At 42.5% G+C, this 25,218-nt stretch overlaps 2 protein-coding genes and 1 long non-coding RNA gene across 8 annotated transcripts in view; 1 reads left to right on the forward strand and 2 right to left on the reverse strand.

Annotated features, from left to right (window-relative positions):
* Nucleotides 1-7,130, reverse strand: part of LOC141585451 (uncharacterized) — a 119,462-nt gene extending 112,332 nt beyond the window's left edge. The window contains exon 1 of the long non-coding RNA XR_012518931.1: nucleotides 7,067-7,130. This is a non-coding gene — a long non-coding RNA (uncharacterized LOC141585451). The remainder of the gene's footprint in view (nucleotides 1-7,066) is intronic.
* C1QL3 (complement C1q like 3) lies at nucleotides 5,675-15,569 on the forward strand. The gene is made up of 2 exons (XM_003930635.4): nucleotides 5,675-7,129; nucleotides 12,876-15,569. The coding sequence occupies exons 1-2, from the start codon at nucleotides 6,542-6,544 to the stop codon at nucleotides 13,053-13,055; spliced, it is 768 nt and encodes a 255-aa protein (XP_003930684.1). The 5' UTR covers nucleotides 5,675-6,541; the 3' UTR covers nucleotides 13,056-15,569.
* A 104-nt stretch (nucleotides 15,570-15,673) lies between these two features.
* The window catches only part of PTER (phosphotriesterase related), a 75,028-nt gene continuing 65,483 nt past the window's right edge, over nucleotides 15,674-25,218 (reverse strand). For all 6 annotated transcript variants that reach the window (XM_074404985.1, XM_074404981.1, XM_074404983.1 and 3 more), the window contains 2 exons: nucleotides 22,534-22,674; nucleotides 15,674-16,497 (listed from right to left, as the gene is read on the reverse strand). In XM_074404985.1, the coding sequence (XP_074261086.1) occupies nucleotides 16,287-16,497; nucleotides 22,534-22,674 (352 nt within the window). In that variant the 3' untranslated portion in view covers nucleotides 15,674-16,286. The remainder of the gene's footprint in view (nucleotides 16,498-22,533; nucleotides 22,675-25,218) is intronic.

Here is a 25,218-nt window from a genome sequence, read left to right on the forward strand (position 1 = left end):
TTTGGACCAACATGAAGCCATACATTGAATACTGAGTCTTATGTAACGTGCCGCCAACCATCTCCATTTGGCATTTCAATAATTTTTGACAATACACCTGCCAAGCTAGCTCTCCAACTTGTCTTGTATGGAGAGTTTTGTGTTGAAAATTCCCTACTGATGTAGCTATGACTTAGGTCTCTTTCAGAGTGACTGCTCTTCTGGTTCATGTACAGAGAGGGGCCTAACGCAGCGGCTCACTCCTGTAATCCCAACACTTAGGGAGGCTGAGGCAGGTGGATAATTTTTTTCTTTTTTTTTTTGAGACGGAGTTTCGCTCTTGTTACCCAGGCTGGAGTGCAATGGCACGATCTCGGCTCACTGCAACCTCCGCCTCCTGGGTTCAGGCAATTCTCCTGCCTCAGCCTCCTGAGTAGCTGGGATTACAGGCACGTGCCACCATGTCCAGCTAATTTTTTTGGTATTTTTAGTAGAGACAGAGTTTCACCATGTTCACCAGGATGATCTCGATCTCTTGACCTCGTGATCCACCAGCCTTGGCCCCCCAAAGTGCTGAGATTACAGGCTTGAGCCACCGTGCCTGGCGCAGGTGGATAATTTGAGGTCAGGTGTTCAAAACCAGACTGGGCAACATTGCAAAACCCATCTCTACTTAAAAATATATATGTGTATATAGATACACACACACACACACACACACACACACACACACACACACATATTTATATATAAAAGCTGGGTAAGGAAATGCATATTTGTAACCTTAGCTATTTGGAAGACTGAGGCATGAGAATCACTTGAACCTGGAAGGCAGAGGTTGCAGTGAGCTGAGATCATCCCACTGCATTCCAGCCTGGGTGACGGAGTGGGACCCTGACTCAATAAGTAAATAAATAAAAGGCTGAATGTAGTAACTCATGCCTGTAATCCTAACACTTTGGGAGGCCTAGGCGGGCAGATCACGAGGTCAAGAGATCCAGATCATCCTGGCCAACATGGTGAAACCCCATCTCTACTAAACGTACAAAAACTAGCCGGGCGTGGTGGCATGCACCTATAGTCCCAGCTACTCAGGAGGCTGAGGCAAGAGAATTGCTTGAACCCGGGAGGCAGAGGTTGCAGTGAGCCGAGATTGCACCGCTGCACTGCAGCCTGGTGACAGAGCAAAGGATATGACAGAACGGACAGTTCATATCCTTTGCAGGGACACGGATGAAGCTGGAAACCATCATTCTCAGCAAACTAACACAAGAACAGAAAACCAAACACCACATGTTCTCACTCATAAGTGGGTGTTGAACAATGAGAACACATGGGCACAGGGAGGGGAACATCACACACCGTAGCCTGTCGGGGGATGGGTGGCTAGGGGAGGGATAGCAGCAGGTGGGGGGATTGCAGAGGGCTAGCATTAGGAGAAATACCTAATGTAGATGACAGGGGATGGAGGCAGCAAACCACCAGGGCACGTATATACCTATGCAACAATCCTGCACGATCTGCACATGTACCCCAGAACGTAAAGTACAATAACAAAATTAAAAAAAATTTTTAAAGTGAAAAAAAAAAAAACCACAACAGCAACCACAAAACCAAGTGGCCGTCTCTGGAATGTTTGCTGTTTTGAGACTTGTTATTCACAGAAACAGTTCCTGAATAACGATCTCAATAATTTTTACATATACTTGCAGCTTGTTAGCTTGGGAACTTTCTAGAGAACAGAGGCCCGTGGTAATACATCCCACTAGGTCTTGGGCTATCAAACTACAATGAATTCAAATGGTCTTGATAGAACATTTTGTCTTTTTACTTTGGAAAAGCGTCATGTGATCCTTGTTTTGAGTTTTTTGTTTTGCTTGATATTACAGGAGAGGACACCTCCGCAACTCTCCTGGAGAACTTTTGTGTTCCCCCCGCCCCATTTTGTCTAAGTCTATCCTATCTACCGTTCATTTTATGTCACTTGTCTTAAGTTAGCCCCTTTGGTTTCTGCTTCCTTTACTAAGCCTTGTATTCTTCCATTCAAGTCATAGGCACACAACTCAGTAGTCCTGCAATATACTAAGATGACAGCTGGCAGTTATCAGGCTCTTGTTATAAATTGGGTACTATTGTAATTTCATGCATTAACTCACTTAATCTTCACAACAATCCTATGATTTAGGTATTAGTGTTATTTCCACATTACCACAAAGGAAATTGAGCCTCTGGGAGATTAAGTAACTTTCACAGCTCCCAAATGAGGAAGCCAGGATTCAAATTAAGACTCATCTGATTCCAAAGCCATAAGCATATACGGCTTCCCTACATAACTTAGGCAGACTCTTTCTGTTTAGAAATGTACAATTCTTCAGTCAAAGAAGTATATGTTCTGAAATACAATTTGGGGACCCCTACATTAAAGATAAATAGCGGATCCAGTCCCAATGTTTTGTACTTTTTATGTCGGATTCTCTAGACAGCCATTGGGTTTGTTAATTTATTATTATTTTTTCCTGTTCTAAGAAATGCTATTTCTGCTTGAGTGCTGCCGGATTTGGAAATCATTTTCATGACTAAACATTTGTTGGCCTGGTAGGAGCCCAGCATAGGGCTGTGCTGTCAGTGGATACTCAATAATGATTAATGGACGGCCGTGCACGTCGGTGTGGGAGTCGGGTGCTTAGGATCTGCGCGCCTCTCCAAAAGCAACAGAAACGATGTGGGGAGATGAAAATCACAGGATCGTGATCCAGCCACCACCACGGCTTTCTGGGCTGGACTTCATCCTCTGGAGGGTCCACAGGGTCCGGGCACAAGAGGAGCGGGAGTACGGAGCCTGGTGTTTTCCTGAGAGATGGTTGGGAGGTGCTGCAGAAATGAGATTCCAGGGCCTGCTTCCAAGATTCTTATCAAATACGAGAAAAAAATCTTGGTTCTCTAATGAGGACTGAAGAAAATCAAATATTTTTTTAATTGACACGTTTTCTATTATTATATACATATAAAGATGATGAGTAATATGCCATATCAGATGGTTTATCCAAACTGTCGGAACAAGAGCTGAAGCGTGAGTAACTTTGCAGAGAACCTTCTGGGAAATTCAAGCAGTAGAAAGTGGCAGTAACCAGCCATAAGTTCATCTACTACCAAGTCATCCTTGAAAACCGTGGGGGATCAAAAGGGTTCCCCCAAAGTGCATAGTGAGACACTTCTAGAGGAGAAGAAGGAGACTGGAAATTTAAATTTGCTTCACTACAAATCCAAATATCCATGCATTGCCCAGGCTTGGTTAATAGAAAGTCTGGGGTCAGCCATGTGGCCTGGGAGGGAATCCCCTTCATGGTGAATGATGGCTGCTGAGTGCCTTTCTAAATCTCAGCAGAGCTTTAAAATGTAAGGGCACTCACTTGCAAAATCACATTTCCTTTGGCGTCAGAGAAAGTAGAAGGAGGAAAGCCTCCGTTACTAGAACTAGCATGGCCAGTCTCAGGCTAGGATAGGAGGTATCCATATTCTGTGCAGAGGGGAGGGCAGGGGCAAGCTTGTTGAATGGTGCTGACTGTCCCGAAGCTCTGTTTCAGTCTCATCATCTGCATGAGCAGCAGACAAATGAGCTTTGCAGGGTCCATTTCAATTCTAATATTTTATGAGCATTGATAAGCATTTTATGAGCATTCGACTCTAACATATCTTAAGCATTAGTCAATGGGAAAAGTTCACATAGCTTGAGGTTTTGATAAGAGTTTCTCTATACATCTCTACCTTTAAAAAAAAAAACCCTTTTGTGTCACCTGCAGAACTCTTCTTAGCAATAGAGAGGCCTTATGACATTTATAATGTGGTGCATCAGAGTTTTATGAATACCCTTCCCCCGGTGGTGGCAGCAAACCTCACCATTTTGTCCTCCAAAAGGAAGGTGACTTTTAAGAAGCAATCTAGAAGATGTGTTAGGAAAGTATTATGGCCAGGAGAAAACTTACTACGTGTTTACTCCTTAAAAATATGAAAATATGGCAGCTCATGTGAACAAAAATATTATGGAAATATGTGTCTAATTATGCCCAAGCAATAGGCGCTCATTTATAAAACCACTACCCTAAAATAAAAGTTAAAGGCTTGAGAAGTGGGAAGGACTATTTTCCAATCCCAGGAGCAGTATGAATCTATCAGTAGCCAGGAGGTGGAGACCCCCACCCCGCTGAGCCACACAGCACAACTCTTAGGGTGATTCTCCCAGCCAAGGCCTGAAAGAGCTACCACATTTCTCTTAAAAGAATCAATGAATCTTTGTTTCCTTCTATCTGCTCATTTGACCTTATTTTGTTTTGAGAAACAGAGAAGAAGGGAAGAAAGAACTAAATTGGTAGGGTGGGCTGGAGTAGGCTGGGGGGGGTGGGGAGGTTGAGGCACAGGGAGGAAGGGAGATGTCCTTGCTGTGGAACCCGCAGACAAGATCACAGGCGCTGCTGATCGTCACCCAGGATGTTATTGTTTGTTTGCTATAGTCTTATTTGTTCCTGCTTCTCATTTCAGATTCTCACTCTGATGTAATAAGTCACTGTCTTCCCAGCCATCATCCTCGTATTGACAAGCAAATGTCACCCACGTTTGATTGACATCTGTTGCTCCTGAATGCAGAAGTATGATTTAGGAATCAATTCTACTTATTTATTTAAAGCCATTCTCGTGTGTCTTATGTATTTGTTGGTGGGATCACTTGCCTAATATCTACCCTGGGGGCTTTCCAGTAATTGGATAAACTGTGCTGTTCCTTCTCCAGCTCACCCACTCATAATGGGGCTCTTCTTTCTTGTATTTCTCCTATTTCTCCCCTCCCTCAATGTCCATTTGGGAAATTTGCTACGGAGCCTATAGAACTCTTTGCATATCTTGGAAAAGACCTTGCCCAGCACTTGTGGAAATAAATGCTGCTTGCTTGATCTTTTGACGCCATTTTGACAAGTGATTATTTCTCGTGCATTTAGCGCCTTTAAGTAAATGCAACTTCAGGTCCATTGGCAGTATCTCCTGAAAGCTTGCTAGAACTGTAAGCCTGCAGGTAGAGTACATATGTATGCACTCACCAGGGTGCAGCATTTGTAAAAAGGACCAATCCCTCCCTCCCCCACCCCCCACCCATGCGGAGGACATGCCCATTTAAAATCGTGGAGAAATACTCTTTGGCTTTTCAACACTCCTCACTGTTCTCGGAGTAACATTCATTTAGAAGGCAGGGGACGAAAACCATCAGGTTAAAAGAAAATCACACCTACCATCTGGAAAATTCTAAAAGGCCCTCCCTCTGTTAAAGTGGCATTTTGAAAAACACCTGAAGCACTGATTGTGGAGGAGCCAGCAGAGAAACATTGTCAACTCGGCTACCTCCTTTCAACCTTCACCTCCACCCTCTGACTGGGGCTGCTGGCAGTGGGGAAATCTGGGACTTAGGTGTGACCCTTGAGCCCTGAAAGCTGTCGCACAGCTGTCTCCCTCCCCCAGGTGGGTCCAGCAGGACCTGCCATCGCTTGGTTCAGTCAGGGAGTATTCAGAATCTCACTGTTCATCCATGTGCAGAGAGAGAAAAAAAGAGAGGCCGAAAAAAAAAATCCCACATTGTCAGAGTAATGCCAAACTCTCTCTGAGTGGGATGAGCAGAGCAGATGCTGCAATGAGATGCCAAAGCGGCTCCCCTTCCTCTGTGCCTTGGGTGCCTATAAATTGCTCCGGCGCGCGTTTGTCAGCCTCCTCTTCTCCTGGCAGGTGGTACCCAGGCAGAATTCTGCCTTCAGTCTCTCTCTCGCTCCGCTCCCGGCCGTGAGGCGCTCGCCGCTGCTCGCTCGCTCCTCCGCCCCAGCCCCGAGCCTCGCCGAGCCGCCCTTGCCCGCCGCCGCCGCCTCTGGGTGCACCCCGGGGACGCCCGGGCCCGCGCGGGGCTTTGGGGTGCGCCTCTATTGGAGTTGCGGTGGTGGCAAAGAAGGAAGAGAGAAAGGAGGCAGGAAAAAAAAAAAAGGCAGCGGACGGGCGAACTGAGCGAGTGAAAGAAGAGGAGGAGGAGGCAGAAAAAGGCAACTTCAGACGGAAAGTTGGTGCGAACTGGCGCAGTCTGCAAAAACGGAAAAGTCGATCGCGGGCGGCGGCGGCATAAAAGTGTGAGCGGCCCGGGCGATCGCAGGAGGCGGCGGCTGGCTCTGCCCTCCCGGTAGCCGCGCCGGCGCCGGCGGCAGCCACAGGTGCGAAGGAGCTCGCGGGAGGCGAAGGCGCCCCGCGCACCCCTCCCCCGGCCCCCACCCCGGGCTCGGGACTTCGGCTCAAGTCACTAGGCGCCCGCGCTCCCTCCCCAGCCGCAGCCTCCGCGGGGGGAGCAGGAGTCGGCAGCAGCGGCCGGCGCGCGCCCGCCCAGGGGGAGTTGGGGTTCGCAGGGGGTTGTTTTCGGCTCTGAAGAGGTCCCCGCCCAACCTTCAAAATTTTGTCCAAAAGCAGACAAGAGGATCGCCCCGCGCTGAGCCGGCTGGTGGGCAGCAGGAGGCGCCTGATCGCCGCCGGGGCGCTGGGGGTGGTGATGGTGCTGCTGCTGGTGATCCTCATCCCGGTGCTGGTGAGCTCGGCCGGCACGTCGGCGCACTACGAGATGCTGGGCACCTGCCGCATGGTCTGCGACCCCTACGGGGGCACCAAGGCGCCCAGCACCGCCGCCACGCCTGACCGCGGCCTCATGCAGTCCCTGCCCACCTTCATCCAGGGCCCCAAAGGCGAGGCCGGCCGGCCCGGGAAGGCGGGTCCGCGCGGGCCCCCCGGAGAGCCGGGGCCGCCGGGCCCCATGGGGCCCCCGGGCGAGAAGGGCGAGCCGGGCCGCCAAGGCCTGCCAGGCCCGCCCGGGGCGCCCGGCCTGAACGCGGCCGGGGCCATCAGCGCGGCTACCTACAGCACGGTGCCCAAGATCGCCTTCTACGCCGGCCTCAAGCGGCAGCACGAAGGCTACGAGGTGCTCAAGTTCGACGACGTGGTCACCAACCTCGGAAACCACTACGACCCCACCACCGGCAAGTTCACCTGCTCCATCCCGGGCATCTACTTCTTTACCTACCACGTCCTGATGCGCGGAGGGGACGGCACCAGCATGTGGGCTGATCTCTGCAAAAACAACCAGGTGAGCGCGGGCGGGCGGCGGGGAGGGCGGGGAGGGAGCGCGGGAAGGTGCAGGCGAGAGGGAGGAGACCCCGGAAATGGGGGTGGGAGCCCGCGGAGGAAGGGCGCGGCGGCCGGGCTCCCTGGAGCGGCGGCGAGGGGGGACGCCGTCCCACCCTGGAGAGGCGGGGGTCGTGCGCGCAGGAGGGCGCCCCGCGGTCTGGAGAGGGCGGCTCCGGAGTCTGGGACCCTTGAACGGTGTGCGCTCCTGCGAGCGCGACCCTCGAGGGGCGGGAAGCCGGGGGTTGGGTGCCCGGGATGGTTCGTGCACTGGGGAGTCCCGGCGCGGGAAGCGACCCTTGGCCATGGGATCCTCCGCAGCGTTGGGTCGCTTACGGGCTTTCTGGGGAGTGGAAAGGGCTAGGGGAGTCCGGAATGGGCGTGCCGGGGTGACCGACTTGGGTGGTATACAGAGGCCCGAGGGAGAAACAAGGGCCCGGAAGGAGTGAGTCCAAGCCGGAGGAGCAACCGTGGGGCCCGCAGTCGCAGAGTCCTTGCGGCGTCCCAGATCGTGAAACTCACAGAGTCAATTTCAAGGCACAAACTCCAGTTTCGTTTTCAGCCAAAAAATAGCGGAGGGAAGAGGCAAGGAGTGCTGATAACAAAGGAATAGTTGAGATTCAGGGGTTCATGCGGTGAAACAGCGCGCAGCCAGACATAGAACCCAAACTCTGACTATGGGCTCGGAGGACGCTCAGGCAGGTGGTCTGGGGGGCGACCGGTTCGAGTGCAGCTCCGCGTCTATCGACCTCTGGATCAGCCCGCCAAGGGGATTTGATCCCCTGGGCCGGTCGGCGCCACCACAAGGGCCACGCATGGGTCTGCAGCGTTCTGCTGGGGCCACTGTGGAGAAATTCGAGGTCACTGCAAAATCGAAGCTTGTTTGATCTCTTAGTCAGAGGAGGAAAATAGTATTTGTAACTATCTAAAAGTGTAATGGGACCTTCTGTGCACGCTGAATCAGCAGCCACTGGGGCGAGGCCTTGCAGCCTGCAGCCTGCGATGTGGGGATGAGTTTGTGGATTTTTAACTTTGCTTACTGCGTGGCATGGGGGATGGCTCGAGACCCCGGCATCGCCATCAAGAGACCTCCTCTCCTGCAGCAACCTTGACTTAGCGAGGTCTATTGGGCTTTAAGTAACTCGCCCCCTAGACGTTCAGAGATTCTTAGCTACAACCCAGGTTTCTATTAAGCACCATGCAAGCAGGATTCCAAAGACCTAATTCGACGTCAGAATTCTTTCAAAACTGAAAGACAAAAAAAAAAAAAAAAGTCCTAAATGCATAAGAGAGACGAAGGACACAAGACGTCCTGTTCCCCACCCTTTCCCACAAGTAGCTTAAGGGACCCTCAGGACACAGAACAAAAAGAGGAAAAACGGCCACCAGGAGGCACTGACAGGGTTGTTTATTACAATTATGCATGAAAACAATATTAAGATAAATAAAAACTATTCATAGAGCAGTAAGATAGTTATAGGCAAAGGGTTAAAACGGGCATGACTCACTGTACCAGAATGGAGCTATTGAATCACCCTCACAAAAAGGCTTATGAACAGCCCTCAGCAGGCAGCCATGAGACACCCCTTTATTTGCAAATTGGCTCTCTTCTGACTCAAAGGTTAGGTCTGGAAAATACTATCCGGCTAAAGAGATGATTTTTAGAGGTATCAGTTATGAAAGGCTTCCAATTTTATCAGCAAATGTATAAAAATGCTCCCATCTTTAAATATCTGGAAATTGCAATTGCAGGAAAAAAGCAGGGATTAATACATTTAAATTAGTTTAAATGTTGATGTCTAGACTGCTGAGCCTGTGTATCTTATACTGATTCCGAGAAGGTAACACCATGTAGGTGTTCTATGTGCATTTTGTTTTTAAAATTATCTCATTGTTTGGAGTGCAAAATCTTCCTTTGTATCACTGTAGCACACACATTCCATGAGGATCAGGAAAAAAAATAAGGTAACCCAGCTGACCTTATAGTGTATAATGCTTTTCGTGGGTAATATTAAGCTGCTACTTTTGCAAAAAGGTATGCAACAGGTAATTCAGAAAAATAAGTCTATAGTTGTAAACAATGTTTTTTTCTTAGTTCAGTGTGGACTATTTTGGAAAATGATTACTACACTACTACTGTTAAGGAATTTTATCTCTAGACTAGAACTGTTTTGTCAAGTCCCGTCTGCAGGTGGTTACAAATGAGAAATCTTATAAAATCTTTTTATTAATTTTAAATAACACTTCACTCTTGCTTTTCAGTTATATTCTTGTCTGATCACTTCTTAGAATGGCAGGTTCCCTCTCTGGCTGACCTAATTTGTTTTCATAAAACAGAAACTCAGAGATCCATGTCAGTGTAATGTAATGTTCTATGGATTAAGTGGATTTTGAGGCGCACAAAAATTAAACTAAAAATGCAGTTCCCTCAAAGAGAGAGAAATGCTCTGGATCGTAACCATATGAGAGCCATTTTATTTATGCTTTGTGTAGAACGTAGGATCACAGATGGAAACATCAAAGACCAGTAAATTAACCTGATGTGCCACTTAACCTTTTGTTTATGATTCCACAGAAGTACAATGCAAATGAAATTATGAGAACATCAGTAGCAATTAATTAAATTACAAATGTCACCATAAATATTGTCTCCAATGATAAATCCTTACTAATAAGATAATGCTAAAACTACACAACCTATAACAGACACAGAAACATACCCCTAAAAGGACCGCAGCTCTCATATTCCCCATGAAACCATCAGCCTGAATTTAATCTTGCCATTTGTTGAAAGCCCATGACAGTGCATATTAAAGGTAAAAGTTAGACTCAAATAGCTTTAAATCTGGAAAGAGGAAATCTCCTTAATGTTTGTAATCCCTTTAACAGAAAACATGAAGAAAAATTGCTGTTTGAATATAATCAGTCTAATGCCACTATAATCAAGAAGCCACTCTAAGGAAAACTAAATCTGGTTCAGGATTGAAAGCATAAAATAATTAAAGAACAGTTGGTACTCTTAAAAATTTACTAGCTATGGCACCGATGAACATAAACATTTTTAAAAGAATGAGTAGTTTGTGGGTTGGTATTCGTTTATTAAAGAGATTAATGACATGCCGAATTAATAATCTTTTTGGGGTTAAAGAAACATGGACTAAAGATAAAGCAGAGTCTAAACAGTTATCTTGTAATAAGAAAAAGATACTAGAGAAAATTTAGTTAGACATGGGTCTATTGCACTGAAGAAAGGATGGATCATATTTCCAGACAAAATGCTGAAGTCAGTGTACATTTAGGAACCTGGAAATAGCCTCCAGGGTGAATGCATTACCTTCCTCAATAGTTTGATGGCTTCAAAGAACTGTTAAAGTCACTGAGCTGGGTACCAGAGCTTGAAATTTCAAGTCCTATTATATCTTTAGAATACGGTCAGGTGAGCAGGCATACCGAAATCATGTATATACACTAGAGTAGGGCAATTATTTAATTGGGACAGTCTTACGGTACAGTATAGGTTAAAATCTCAGAGCATTACGTTCAATAAAAAGCAACCACACTGGCTTTATCCAACAAAGGTGGTAGAAACGGGGAGGGGAACCTTTCAGTCTGTGGAAGCATTCCGATGCATTTGCAGGTTTTTGTAGTTACACCTGCTGAATCAACATAGTGACGTTTACTTAGTGTTGTGGCTACACCCTGGAGTATAAAAATGGCATTGTATTTTTAAAAAGATTACTGTGTCAAAATCAAGTGATTTTAATGTGTTCTGTTTCTCCAGTAACTTCATGCAGAAAACCATGTTAAAGGCCAATAACCACAGAACATGTCCTAAACACCCAAAGCACTGAATAAAATGTGTCTGGTTATTAGTAATAGCTGAGGAGTATATTACGGGTTGATAATTAAAGTATTACTAATGCAGCTCATAAATATTTTGTTTTGAAATTTTCTCACCAATTAAAAATCCACAGATGAGAAGAAACACAATCGGAACAGCAATATTCTCCTCGTAGATTTGTTTCCCTGGGAATTAGTGACTAGGTGAAATTAATGAATCAAAGCATCCAACTCCTACAAACTCATGATTAATTTTTAGAAAATATTATGAAGTTAAATTGCATTATCATTTAATGGTCAAAACAGACCACTTTACTAAATTGGTATATACATTGGAGTCAATGCTTCCGAGCATAATTACATGGTATATTGCTTTCATTATATTAGGGCCTGTTAGCACAGAGTCAAGCAATTCTAAATCCTTTAAGCCATTTTCTCCTTCTGCTATTATGATACCCAGAAAGAAATTTTAAAGATACTCCTCAAATGACTTTACAAGTTCAGCAGTGTCAAAGAGCCTTCTCCTTTTTTAACATTTCAGCATTAATGTGAGAACATATCACATGAAAATTTAATTGGAAAACCCATCATTTAAATTTTGAAAGAAATGCATGGAAATTCTTGACTTCTGTCTCATTTCTCTCCTTTTGCCAAGTGATAAAATCCAGCATATTGTACCCCAAGTCATGCATTATTACATAGTGCAGGTTTACAAAACCACTAAATCACTTGCTATGTTATTCAGGGAAATATCATTATAGTGGCATAGAAATGAAACAAGCCAAAGAACAAGATGTTTTACTGAAATAAATCAAATCTAAGTCTGCCTGCTGAAAGAATTTCCAAGGCAGAATCAAAACATATCTAAATGAATATGAAGCCCAATTTGAGCTAAGAATCTGACAGAATGTCCACGTTGCATGAGATGATAGGCAATTTGAATGTTTGTAAACGTCTATGAACTCACTAATGAGATCATAGGCTTAACATGGGCAGATTAAAAGCAGCCTCTGTCCTCAAATCAAGCCATGTATTTACAGTCTCCTAAGTATAAATGGATATTCAATGAAATCATTCAAAAGTTCTTGAAACCAGAGAAGCCTCAGAGCATGAAAATTTAGTTCCTTCTTTAACTTTTAGATACGTTAAGATTAAATTGTTAATTTCAATGCATATATCATAGTTAAGTAATAAAAAGACATGAGTGGAAAAAAGAACTCTGAAAACTCAGGTGATATAATCAAAGATGTGTAAATGAGCTAAGCTTCTGAACCAGCCTGGTACAGGAGGCTTTACATGAACTAGATTGGGAAAGCCCTAAATCAAAGGACTTTCTTTCTTTCTTTTATTTTTTCTTTCTAGGTAGTAATTGGCATTTTCCTGGACATTTACCTATTACCTACCTCAGTTTTCTAATAATTGCGGTGAACAGCTGAAGTCAGACTTGAGCTTCTGTACTCATAAACAGCTGATTAGAATATTGTAATTTGGCTTCAGTTAAAATGCAAAAGAATACTACTGTTCATTTCATTTCAAAATATGATTGGGCATAGGGATTGAAGGAGTTAGAAAAATCAGTGATACAGGAAGAGAATAAATTGTATGCACAGTTTACAGTCTATGGTTAGATAAGGCTGCTACAACGGTTCCCGCGGAAGCACTATTTTCTCCCTTTCTGTCGTCCTTCCCACGAACACAGCTGAAACTGCCGCAGCACTATCCTCACACAGCTTTGAGGTCAACATGGACTTTCCTGTGCTAAGTTCTGCGCTACGGCTGCGCAGCAGCTTGGGATGCCACGTGAATGGCAGAAAAGAAAACTTGAGAATTCTCGTTTATGCATCCTAATTCTTGTCTGTTTCACATAGGTGCGTGCTAGTGCGATTGCCCAAGATGCTGATCAGAATTACGACTATGCCAGTAACAGTGTGGTTCTTCATTTGGAGCCGGGAGACGAAGTCTATATCAAATTAGATGGCGGGAAAGCCCATGGAGGAAACAACAACAAATACAGCACGTTTTCTGGATTTATTATTTATGCTGACTGATGACGATGCAGAAACTAAGCTTATTGTTCTGAGTCTGAACAATGGATTCGTATGGCTAACGTCAGTGAATCAAGGATCCCAAGGGTTGCCAATTGCGGGGCACCTCAGTTGTGTATATGTGGGGAAATCAAATGCTACCTGACTCACATCTGTATCCCTCAGAAACATTGTGTAAAAAATATCAAAGCAAGATAAACAGATGTGTGATCCACTACCGCCAAAGCAAATACTCCTTATCGTTAGTGTCCATGTGAATGAAGTCCTATATAGATCACAAATTTTTATAGACAAATCTAAGACATTGAATTATTTCTTCAATATATATGATACTTTGGTGTACTGTGATTTTGCTGCTTTTATCCATATGTCAGCTTTGGTTCTTGTGAGTTTACCTGCTTAGTATGATACTTGGAGTCCATTCATAGTGTGGGGAAGAACGATTTTTACCCTGCAGGAGAAGGTCTAATTGAAATAATGCTGCTTGTCCCCAAAGAAATTGTTTGCCTTGTACTCTTGTTAACTTTAGAGCTAGACCTGGGAATGATTCAACTTCAAGCCTTAACCTGGAATTTTCTGGATTTGAGGGAATTCCCAAGCCTATGATCATTTTCACATTTTTTTTCTTATATGAATTTTCTTTTCTCTCTTTTCTGGTGATAGTCTTTAAAAATAGAGATTGACAGTGTATCATAGGATCACCCTGCAAGTGTGAAAATGTGTAATTATGTACGGTATTTAGAAAAAGCCCTTATGTGTCCATTTTGTCAACTGAATACATTTAGATTCACTGGGAAAGTCAGAGAAACGCATTCTTCAGTATCAAACCAAACCGAGGCTTTTGCCATCTTTGGAACAAAAGATTATTCATAACCCAATGCACAAAGGTTTAATTTGAGCTGCTGCGTATGTCACCAAGGGGACACTAGGTAAAGCCTTCAAACGGTTACTACAAGTCTGTGGCCTGAGGTTATTTCAAAATTAACAATTTCACATATAACCAATATGACAACAGAGTGTTTATATTTTATACAAATATCTGCTACACACACTCACACACACACACGTTAGATGAAATGTTTTCTATACACATAAAACATATATACATATATGGCTTTGTTCCATAGGGTACACTGGCTGTACAGCCTCAAAATTTTAATATAAAAAGTATATGCCTATATACACACACAAACCTGCATAAATTATTTAACTTCTTTTGGGTTGAAAGGTATTTTGAATGACAATATGTGAAGTAGCAAAAACAATTAAAATGGCTTCTCTTTAAGAGTTCTCCAAAAAATTAATTTTATGAGGTTAAAATGCCCTTTATTTCACAGGTCTGTAAGGTAAGGCTATGGTTGCTGTATGACCATACGCCAGTCAATACTGTAACTGCATTCCGTGGCAGACTGTTAATGCGAGGACTGCAGATGCCAAGTGGCTCTCCTTCGCAGTGTTTATGAATTACATGCATTGGAGCTATCAATTTTTTCTTTTTTCTCAGGTGGATTGAAGCTGACATTACAGTAGATTTGGAGAGTAATAAAAATCCTTTCTTTCTGGTTAGAACACACTGCCAAAAGCCATCTCTTTCATCTAAGGAAAAGATTAAAAATGCATGTTTATGTCTCCTAACTATCACACAACTTTCACGATTACAATGAAAAATCTGTTCCCCTTTCAATTGCCTTTGAAGACTCTTTGACAAGTAGATTTCAAAAACAGAGATTAAAAAAAAAATCTGCTTGCTTTACTGGTGAGGACATTTGCATTTTTTATTTAAAGGAATTAATTCGTTCTCCTGGCTCCTTCCTCTTTGGTACTTTCTATTCCGATACACAGAAAGCCTGATCTCTTTGAGCAGCAGAAATATCTTTTATTTAGCGAAGCTCAACTTTCCAAGAGGTATGCATGGTGTACCTATCTGAAGGTGATGTTAGCTCTGTTGAAATGCCTGGGTCTGAGTAACTGTCATGATTTATACAATTAAAGACAGACACTTCATCAAGAATAATGACTAATTCTAATTGGCCTTTGTGATAGGTAAGATAACTCATAAATGAATCACAATGGATTTTATTTCAAATTAACAATATATATTTATCAAAGAGGAATTGGCAGCAAGGGTTTGGATAATATTTTCAGGTTCCAGATAGCATAGCGAGGATTCAACCAAAAGATTAATTTATACGTAGCAGTCAGTGCCCATCACCTAAGTGTTTTAACTAAGAGTTTTAAAAAATGCTTTATTTACACAAAATATCAGGGCTGGATACCTTTTAAAGAGTAGGCTCTAGTATTGAGCTGTCATTTCCAATAGATCTGACCTTTTCTTCAGATAAATAAGCATGATTTTCTCTGTGTAGGGCCAAGGAAAAACAAAAGGTAAAGAAAATAAAGGGAATATATATAAGGCAAACATTTCTCTTTTTTTTTTTTGCATTATATCTTACCAATTAAATTGTGGCCTTTGTTATTATACATGTAATGATTCATTAAACTATATTATGTAATATATTTTGACGTTTATGATTGAATTTTTATAATTCAGTAGTGGAATGTACTCTTACACAAACTTCGCAAAACAGCAAAATTTATGGTAAAAATGGATACCAGAAAGCCAAAGATATCAAAACCATTTTATTAGAAGAATATATAGCTAGGTGGACAGCATAAAATGACCTTCCAAATATTTTTATCATTGTAAATTGGTAACTATATTACAGTCAGTATCATCTGGGGAAAAAGTCTCAAGATTTAACTTCCCTTGTTGCAGAAGCTATTTTAAAGCGCCATATTATTCATTAAGCATTAATTAAAGAACAGCAGGATAATTAGTAGGATCATCAATATTACAAGAAACATTAGATTTTCAAGAAGGGAATAATTTAACTAGAAACACTTTAAATTTTCTCAAGTAGTGCAGCTGATAAATTAGGGAGAAAAACAGCAGCTCCACTTAGGGGATACAGACTTTAAATCACTGTTTTGAAACAGGTACTTCTGTATTTATTTTGTTAAGGCACAATAATAGGGCTCAATTAGGCTGAGTAATCCCTAGAGGCACAGGTTTAATGGCTGGTCTCAGAGAAGGCAAATTCTCCTAGTTCTCCTAAGAAGGTAATGAACAGTCATTAGCGCTAGGTAACTGATTAATATCTCACAGTGGATTGGAAATCGCTGAATGTTCTCCGCGAGTTGTATACTCAAGGTGGGAATTCATAAGCAACCATCCTATTTGAAAGTCAGCCATCGCTTAGGGTTCTCTATTAGAATCTTATCAAGCACATTCTCAGTTATACCTCTATGTAGCATTTTAGGAATGACATTGGTGAGTATATGAGAATAGCCGTGACCTCCATATTTCATCAGCCGGGTTTTTGTATGTATGTCATGTGCTATCAGAATTCCATCTTCATAGCCCTCCTCCACCAGGAGACGCACCCTGTGAAAAATGTTAACTCATTAGATGTCATTTGTCTTTCACTTTCTCTGTTCAGGGTGCTTTCGACTTTTTACTCATTAACCTATTGTGCTTGTCGTAAAGATACTGCCTTCTACTGTGGCGCGTGTATTGAGAGACCTTCAATAAATATTGTGTGGTGATGATAAAAATATTGCTGCATCCTGGTAGGAACATATCCGTATTCCATGCACACAGAAATTTCTAACCGGTGATATTTATGACAATGCCTGGCAATACTGCATTAAAGATAGCCTCTAATAGGATGTGCCATTTTGAACGAAGGACCGCTTTAGCATTTCACTAAATAACTTTGTTCTGGATTTGTATTCAGCTCTCCTCTCTCAAATGCCTCTTTTGTGGGCCCATTTTTCAGATCTCATTCTTTCCCTCTCCTTTTATCTAGCAAAAAAAAAAAAAAAAAAAAAAATCAATGACTATTTGCGATTAAAATAGGGAAACAAAAGGAATCTCACTGCAAGCAAAATATTTTGAGAGCAAGATCAATTGGTTTGCAAGTGAGGGACATTTGATAAGCCACAAAGCAAGCCACTGAAAAAGGTTGGTAAGGGTACCTCAGTATTTTAACCATTTACCCCTTTGAAGTCTATGGCAATTTTGATTTAGTTGTAGTCTCTGAGCAGTGGATTAAACTGACCAATACAAATGTATTCTGTCTTCCTCCCATGTCAGCGAGACTGCTAAAATAATAAGCTATTTCTTTAAATTTATAGTCAGTGGACCAAAGGACAGTTTCCTAACTATTCTCTAAAAATGAACTCCTCTTTGCTTTGTTGAATGCTGGAATCTGTAGCGTGAGTCACCTCCTGACAGCCACCATCTGTACGTGTCTGGACTCTGGGCAGTGTCTGTCGTGACTTCCATGGGTCTTTGATGGTGGAAGATGCCACTCACAGACAATAGCTCTTCTCTGGGATTCTCTGAATAGTTTTTCAGCATCTAGATTCTAAAGCGGATCTAGATGGATGAACGGTGCCTTCCTCCAGAAGCTGATTATCTGATAGCTATCTTTTTTGTTTCTAAAGCGTTTCTTGGTGTCCTAGTACATGAGTCATATTTAATAACTACTACAGTTAGCAAAATGTGGGACACTACACACACACACACAACCTCAAGCACAAAGCCCTGCCCTCCCAGAACATATATTTCAAAATAAATTATAATGGAAGAACAGACCTTGTATCTGCAGGTAAAAGGGAATGCCAGTACCAATAGACATGGCTGTCCTTTAAGTGCATGGAATGACTTTTGTGCCACTAAGATTTCCTGCCTCACTGAAATTTGTGTAATATCCTAAAGTTCTGATCTGCAGTTACTTTTAGAACATACTCAGTTTAAGGGAATTATCTAAGTTATATGATTACGTAAAAAAAAAAGAGAGAAAGATTTGACAGAATGCATACACAATGCTGAACCTCAGTGTGACCACAGCTGCAAAGAAGCATCGTGGTATAAGAGGTTTGAGAAAACAATTTCTCCCTGATATTTTCTGGACATTCTCTAAAATTTGTGCCTCTCTTTCTTATCTGAGAAATATGATTTCTCCTATTTTAAAGGCATATCATGTGGCTAAGCAAATTCCTCTAAGATGTCTGGAGTCAGACCTTGAAACACAATGTTATCAAATCGTGAAGTAGTAATCAAAGAATATAGAGGACAAGATATTCATATTTTAAACTGGGACTCCTTAGAGCCCAACGAGTCAAGAATCCAGAGACTAGTTATCTCACGAGAAAGATAACATTATGGCTCTGGATACACAATCATATCCTGACTATCAAGAAAACCTGCCCCGTCCCGCTTACACTAAAAGATCATCGCTTATGTTGTGCCATTTTACGGAAGAACAGGAGCTACAGAGATGCTGCCAGAAAGGGGGAGCCACTACAGATGAGAAGACAAAAAATCACGGTAATTATAGAAATACAAATGAGTTCGTGTTTGCAAACAAATATTAGAGAGAGACTACAAAGTGTGAAAAGGCAGAGATATAATAAGATTTGAGAAATGGAGCAGAAGATTGAAAACAGGTGTTAGACACAGAATTTCTGGTGCTGAGCACCAGAGGTAGGCAGAAGCGTGCTTCTGTGTTCCTGCACTTCAGAGGTTTAAGACCACGATGGCTCAGAAAACGACCGCAGATGCATGATGAACACCAAGTGTGTCAGACAGTGCAGCACTGAAACACGTGCAACCCAAGAGGGTATTCTATGCTTAACATGGGCTGCGCTTGGGTCAAGTGACCTAATGCATGGTTTAAGGAAGATTAAGCACACATACATATACATATGTATGGAATTGCACACAGGCATTTTATAGATATAAATGTGTGTGTATATATACAGGCATACATTTATATCTATAAAATACGTGGCTTCTACTCCATTCCTTAAATGTCTCTGTCCCCAGGTCTCTGTCCTCATCCTCTTCTCTGAGTGATGTCATTCATTCCCACAGTTCAACTCTCATATACAAACCTTATCTTAGGGCTTCACTGGATTGCACATATATATGCACGCACATTTATATTATAATAAATTGTATGCACATAAATGTGTGTATAAACATATTTATAATAATTTGTATTATTTCCATACACCCAGAATGGCTATATTTAGCACAGTACAGATAAACAAATAGCCAAAAGAAGCTAAGAAGAAATGCTGGGAGAGCCATCGGTCATCCGACCATTCTATCTCCTTCATAGACGACCTTTTACAGACCTTCTTTCTCTTGTTGGGGAAGGTCTGGGGGCGTCATGTAAGACAGAGGCGTGCAAAAGATACACCTCACTGCCACAAAGGGGCTTGGGAACAGGAAGCCGATTCAGAGGGCAAAGTTCCCATTTCGAAGATGATGTGGAAGACATGTGTTGAGGGCACTGACCAGGAAATCATGTTTTTGACGTTGTGAAAGATGAGGATGACTGAATGCACTGCCCTATTTTAAATTCCAGATGCCTTCAGGCAAGGAGCAGTGTCCTCTGAGTATAAACTAACTGCGAGGGCTCTGGGGAAACCGGTTCACCTGTACTGAATGGGGTTCCTGGGCAAGTAAATTAAAATAATAAAACAAAAATAAAGAAACCATACAACTAACTTATCAGTTATTGTCAAATAACTGATCGGAGTATTAAAAAAAAAGACAGCGCTTCATTGGTCAAGGCAGTTGAAGTCATTTGCTCACGTAGAGTTGAGTGTCGCCATATTACATGACTAGTGCAACAATGATTAACTCTCTTTCCCTAATGACACTAAACTTGAACATATTACTTCTAATGAGGTGGTCAATGCACAATGCCAATACATGGAGACAGCAGAAGGTATACAGACACAAATGTTGACTCCTCAGGCAAAGATCCTCAGGATGTCCCAACCATGGCCACTGGCTCAAGATCTTCCCCTCAACCCAATGTGCCTTATTCAACTATTGATACTTGAATCTCATGGTTCCTGGACATCACTTCTCAATTCCAGCTTTGCTCCTTCCACTGCAACCACTTTTCTGTACTCACCATCATATTCTAGTTCTCGTCATCAAAGGGAACAACTGCTCCCCCTCTGAAATCTCAATCTTCAGTTTCCTGTTCCAATCATGTTACCTCTTACTATTTTTTCCACCCACTTCTTCAACTGTATATATACATATACATATGCATACTCACATACTCCACCTACTTCATTAAAGCTTGCGGTCCAGTTGTTCTCCCTACTATACTTCTCCTTCGAGCTGCCCATTCCTCTGTATATTTTCTTCCCTCCAGCTTGGATCCCATGACCCTCAATCTCAACCCCTCCTTTGTTACCCATTTCTTTTTTTTGAGATGGAGTTTCGCTCGTTACCCAGGCTGGAGTGCAATGGCACGATCTCGGCTCACCGCAACCTCTGCCTCCTGGGTTCAGACAATTCTCCTGCCTCAGCCTCCTGAGTAGTTGGGATTACAGGCGCGCGCCACCATGCCCAGCTAATTTTTTGTATTTTTAGTAGAGATGGGGTTTCACTATGTTGACCAGGATGGTCTCGATCTCTTGACCTCATGATCCACCCGCCTCGGCCTCCCAAAGTGTTCGGATTATAGGCGTGAGCCACCGCACCTGGCCCTTGTTACCCATTTCTTTCAGAAAGAATCCCAACCTTCAATCTTTTGAACTGTTCCCACGTCCTGCTTGTATGCACACAGCTTCTCTGGTTCTATTACCAAAACACAAAACATTTTTGCTTTTGGAAAATAATCACCAAATCATGTGCACTGGTGCCAATATGCAAGCATGCAATCATGATTTCTACTCAACGGGGTCTCACACATAACACATCCATGTCAATCTCTCTCTCACTGACCCGAGAGCCATTCCTAGCCTTCCTCCTGCTCCACATGGTCCTGCTCTAAATCCACTCCTTTTTTCTCAGGAGATAATCATGTCTACCTTACAGAGACACTAGAGGACATGTGGCCATGTGTCCTCAGTTTCTGCTCCCCTCACTAAGACTATGATCTGCATTTACCCCATTGCTGTGTCGTGCCCTCTCATTTCGATGGAGAAAGCATCCTTTCAACCAGCTTTCTGTTTGTTCCCTAGATTCCCTCAATTTGTCACCTTAGGAGCCTTGCTCTGTATTTCTTATCTATCCAGATTTTTAAAAAGTCAACATCTATTGAACACCTCCATATTCTGCACCACTCAGATAAAAACTTGGCATGTGTCATTTCACGTAAATTCTATAGTGACCCTGTGGGATGGGCAGTGCTTCCCTCAACTCATTCTATCTGGCTCCGTCTCTGCTCTTGCTCTTAGTCACATAAACACTGGTCAACTCTTACTAGAAACTTCCCTCGACCCTTTGTTTTCTTCTAGCTCCAGCGCCATCTCTTTGCTTCCCTCCACTGCTATGCTTCTCGAAAGAGTCACCTAAACATCCCTCTCCTCTTCCTCACGGCCCACCCATTCCTCAAGGCCTTCCTCCTGAGACTGCGCTTACTGTCTATAAAATGTGACGCTCCTAATTGTGAAAAACAATGGATGCTTTTCAGTTTTTATTTCCCTTGATGTCTGTCACATAGTACACGTGTTCAAGCCCTTCTGCCCCGAGCCTTCCTCTACTGACTTCCATAACAACACATATCCCTGATGTTATCACTTTGAAAACTTCTCGACCTTTCCTTCAGTGGTGGTTCCTACTCCATTCCTTAAACGTCTCTGTCCCCAGGTCTCTGTCCTCATCCTCTTCTCTGAGTGATGTCATTCATTCCCACAGTTCAACTCTCATATACAAACCTTATCTTAGGGCTTCACTGGATAGCAACAATTAGATATTCCCAAACAAAAGTCTTCTTTATTTATCTCCAGTTTATTTCTCCTCCTAGATTTTCTAACTTGGTTCACTCAATCTTCATATCACCATGTGACCAAGACGAAACTAGGTAGCTATCCTTGATGCCTAAGATTTTCTACTTGATTACAAAGAATGACTCCTATAATTATCTACTAGCATCCCACATCCCACAATTTTTGAAGGTTGCATTCATCTTACATGATGTTTGTCTTTAGACTTTATACTTTTAGCATTTAACTTGAGATGGCCTTTTTAATAAAAACTTTTAATAAAGCATTTTAAATATTCCTTGTAGGAAGTTATGGCTTTTAGTGTGGTCAAACCTGGTCAACAGCTTATTTCATTAGGGGTAAAAAGAGGAAAAGGTCTTTTGTTCTCTGATTTTCATGGCAGGGGTTGGGTATTATCTGTATTTCCTGTCAGCTGCCCATCTGCACTGAACTTCTAAGGCTCTGCTAAGCTTTAGCCTACTTAGGATGACTCATTTTCTCCTTAAAATAATATAGAGAGATTTTTCTCCCTGAAACAGCATAGATATATTTTACTCTGCAAGTCTGTGGTTCAGCCTCCTTACTGTTTTCCAGATCTCTGCTAATACTTCCCTAGATATGACAATCAAAAAGGACAAGGGAAAGCGAATGCTGCAGGAGACTTCACCGTATTTACCTTCTAATTCTTTTGTTATCATCAGGCATGTCAATATCTGGGCCGAGCTGGTAATGAAGTAGTTCAGTACCAAAAAGATCATATTCCAAGTAGCAGCCAAGCTGAGCGAACTCCAAGAGCTCCTTCTTATCAAGTATAGTCCTAGAGGTAATACGAAGACATACTGTTACTATGAAGAGCCCATTTCCCACATGTACACAGTAGAAGTTTTAAGCACACTCTGTACAAGAACACAGTGGAAGTCAAGTAACAGAAACTGCTGAAATGGCTCTTAATGATGTGACTATAAAACAGTAGGTTCAATTTGTTACCAGAAATAACAGAACTTACTCATCAAAAAGGGAGATTTTCCCTCTAAAGTACGTGGGTACTACAGACTGAGTTTAATGAAGCTTCCATTATTCCAAAGCAAGTTTGGAATTCTCCCTCAGAACCGTGTTCAGAATATGCCCCCGCACTCCTGAGATTCCTTAATGGGGTAAATTTTCATCCTCTGAGGACTGCTATGAACTATGAGAACTATGCAAGGAAATCTAGCCTCAGGTCTGGCGAATTAGGTGAGTAATGCTAATCTGGGTAACACATGAAGCTTTGCCTTATGGTAGCAGGGTGATTTCCTTGTGAAGATTGTAAAGTGATTCTAAAATTAATTCTAAAGCCTTTAAAGAATATCGTTCCAACATTTTCTTTAAGGCACAACACTCATATAGACATGTAAGTTCTGGAGTACTTATTTTTTAAATAAAATTTATTATTTTATGATAAATTTTATGGATATCTTCTCATTTCAATAGATTGCATATAAAGAATATAACTATTTTAGGATGTAAGATTATGTAAATGAATGGGAAAGGAGAGAAATGTAAGACAAGCACAGGCTACAGACGAGAGTAGAGTATAGAGCAAGAGTAGATTATCTCAAGAAATTTACATTATAACAAGTAAAAAGAGATGCATTAAAGTAACCCCAAAATACCATTGTAGAGATCCAATCACGCACAGAGCTAAGAAACGAAAACATCCTAGTGGAAGACAATACAGGAAAAAAATGTGAAGGAAATATATAGCCCATTAGACATTTCATGGAGGGAATGAAGGGCCTAAGAGAAAGAAAGGGATTGCTTGGGATCCGGAATTGGCCTGGAGATGAGTTGAGAACATCAGACCATCATTGTCTTACTGGCTTTTCATCCACACTGATATTTCTAGTATTTTGGCAACTCCACAATGTGAGGATTAAAGCACTATGTTGTGGCAGGGCATGGTGGCTCATGCCTATAACCCCAGCACTTTGGGAGGCCGAGGTGGGTGGATTATCTGAGGTCAGGAGTTCAAGACCAGCCTGGCCAACATGGTAAAACCCCATGTCAACTAAAAATTAGCTAGGCATGGTGGTGGGTGCCAGTAATCCCAGTTACTTGGGAGGCTGAGGCAGGAGAATTGCTTGAACCCAGGAGTCGGAGGTTGCACTGAGCTGAGATCACACCACTGCACTCAAGCCTGGGCAACAGAGTGAGACTCTGTCTCAAAAAACAAAAACAAAACAAAAATTAGCTGGGTGTGGTGGCGGGCACTTGTAATCCCAGCTACTTGGGAGGCTGAGGCATGAGAATTGCTTGAACTCGGGAGGCTGAGGTTGCAGTGAGCTGAGATCATGCTGCTGTACTCAGCCTGGGTGACAGAGTGAGACTGTGTCTCGGAAAAAAAAAAAAAAAAAAAAAAAAAAAGCACTATTATGTGACCAGGCGTGGTGGCTTCTGCCTGTAATCCTAGCACTTTGAGAGACTAAGGTGGGTGGATCATTTGAGGCCAGGAGATCAAGACCAGCCTGGCCAACATGGTGAAAACCCATCCCTACTAAAAATACAAAGAGGAAAAGAAAAAAAGCACTATTATGTGTCTATCAATCTGTTTCTAAGAGGACAGAAGTATTTTCGAAGCTTTTCTTACAAACCATAGGAGGACTAATTAAGCCTCCCTGTGCCATGGGTTGGGGAGGTTTCTCCTTTCCTGGGAGTTGACTATTGACTTGCATTCTGAGCTATCATACCCTGGCTGGCTCCTTTCCATTTTATTCACCAATTTAGCATAACGTAGAGTTCACGATGTTGTTTTAGGCAGGGAGGCTAAAAAATCTTTCCTTTATACTATAAAATGTACATTAGTTCTGTGCTATCTTCTATTAATACTACTCGTTTTCCATCTTCTTACCATGGAGACCATCTTTTGCTTCCCAAATTACTAGGCTGAAAGAGTATGTGTTTTTCCATAGGAAACATATTCTGTTTTCCCCAAAGAACCATTCTTGAAAAAAAACCAAAATATACACAATCAAAGTAACGTAAGCCGGAAGAGGTAAGTTTAGTATTTTTCCTTTTGAGTAAATTCAGTGCGTTGATTATCCAATATGGGCAAGGTAGTGGGGTAGGGGAGGGGTCAGGAGGGAAATGGGCCACCAGTTACAGGTTGGATCATACTCTTATTTCTGCTCCTAATGTATTTTTCTTTCTTTTGGCCCAATGACTTGAGACGAAGTTTTCTAGATTTTCAGTGCAATATCGAGGCATATACTTAGTGAAAAGTCCATGGTAAATGTAAAGCCATAGAAAAGTCTTTACCCTTAGCGCCAATTGAAAATAAAAATAAAGTCACTTAGCAACATTATCATCATACTGACAACTGTAA

The sequence above is a fragment of the Saimiri boliviensis genome, chromosome 8, assembly GCF_048565385.1.
Source record: "Saimiri boliviensis isolate mSaiBol1 chromosome 8, mSaiBol1.pri, whole genome shotgun sequence".
In the NCBI taxonomy this organism is placed as follows: Eukaryota; Metazoa; Chordata; class Mammalia; order Primates; family Cebidae; genus Saimiri; species Saimiri boliviensis.

Coding starts and splice junctions, on each gene's coding strand:
- C1QL3 (XM_003930635.4), top strand. CDS start 6,542: ATGGTGCTGCTGCTGGTGATCCTCATCCCGGTGCTGGTGAGCTCGGCC. Junction 7,130..12,875: donor ATCTCTGCAAAAACAACCAG/GTGAGCGCGGGC, acceptor TGTTTCACATAG/GTGCGTGCTAGTGCGATTGC.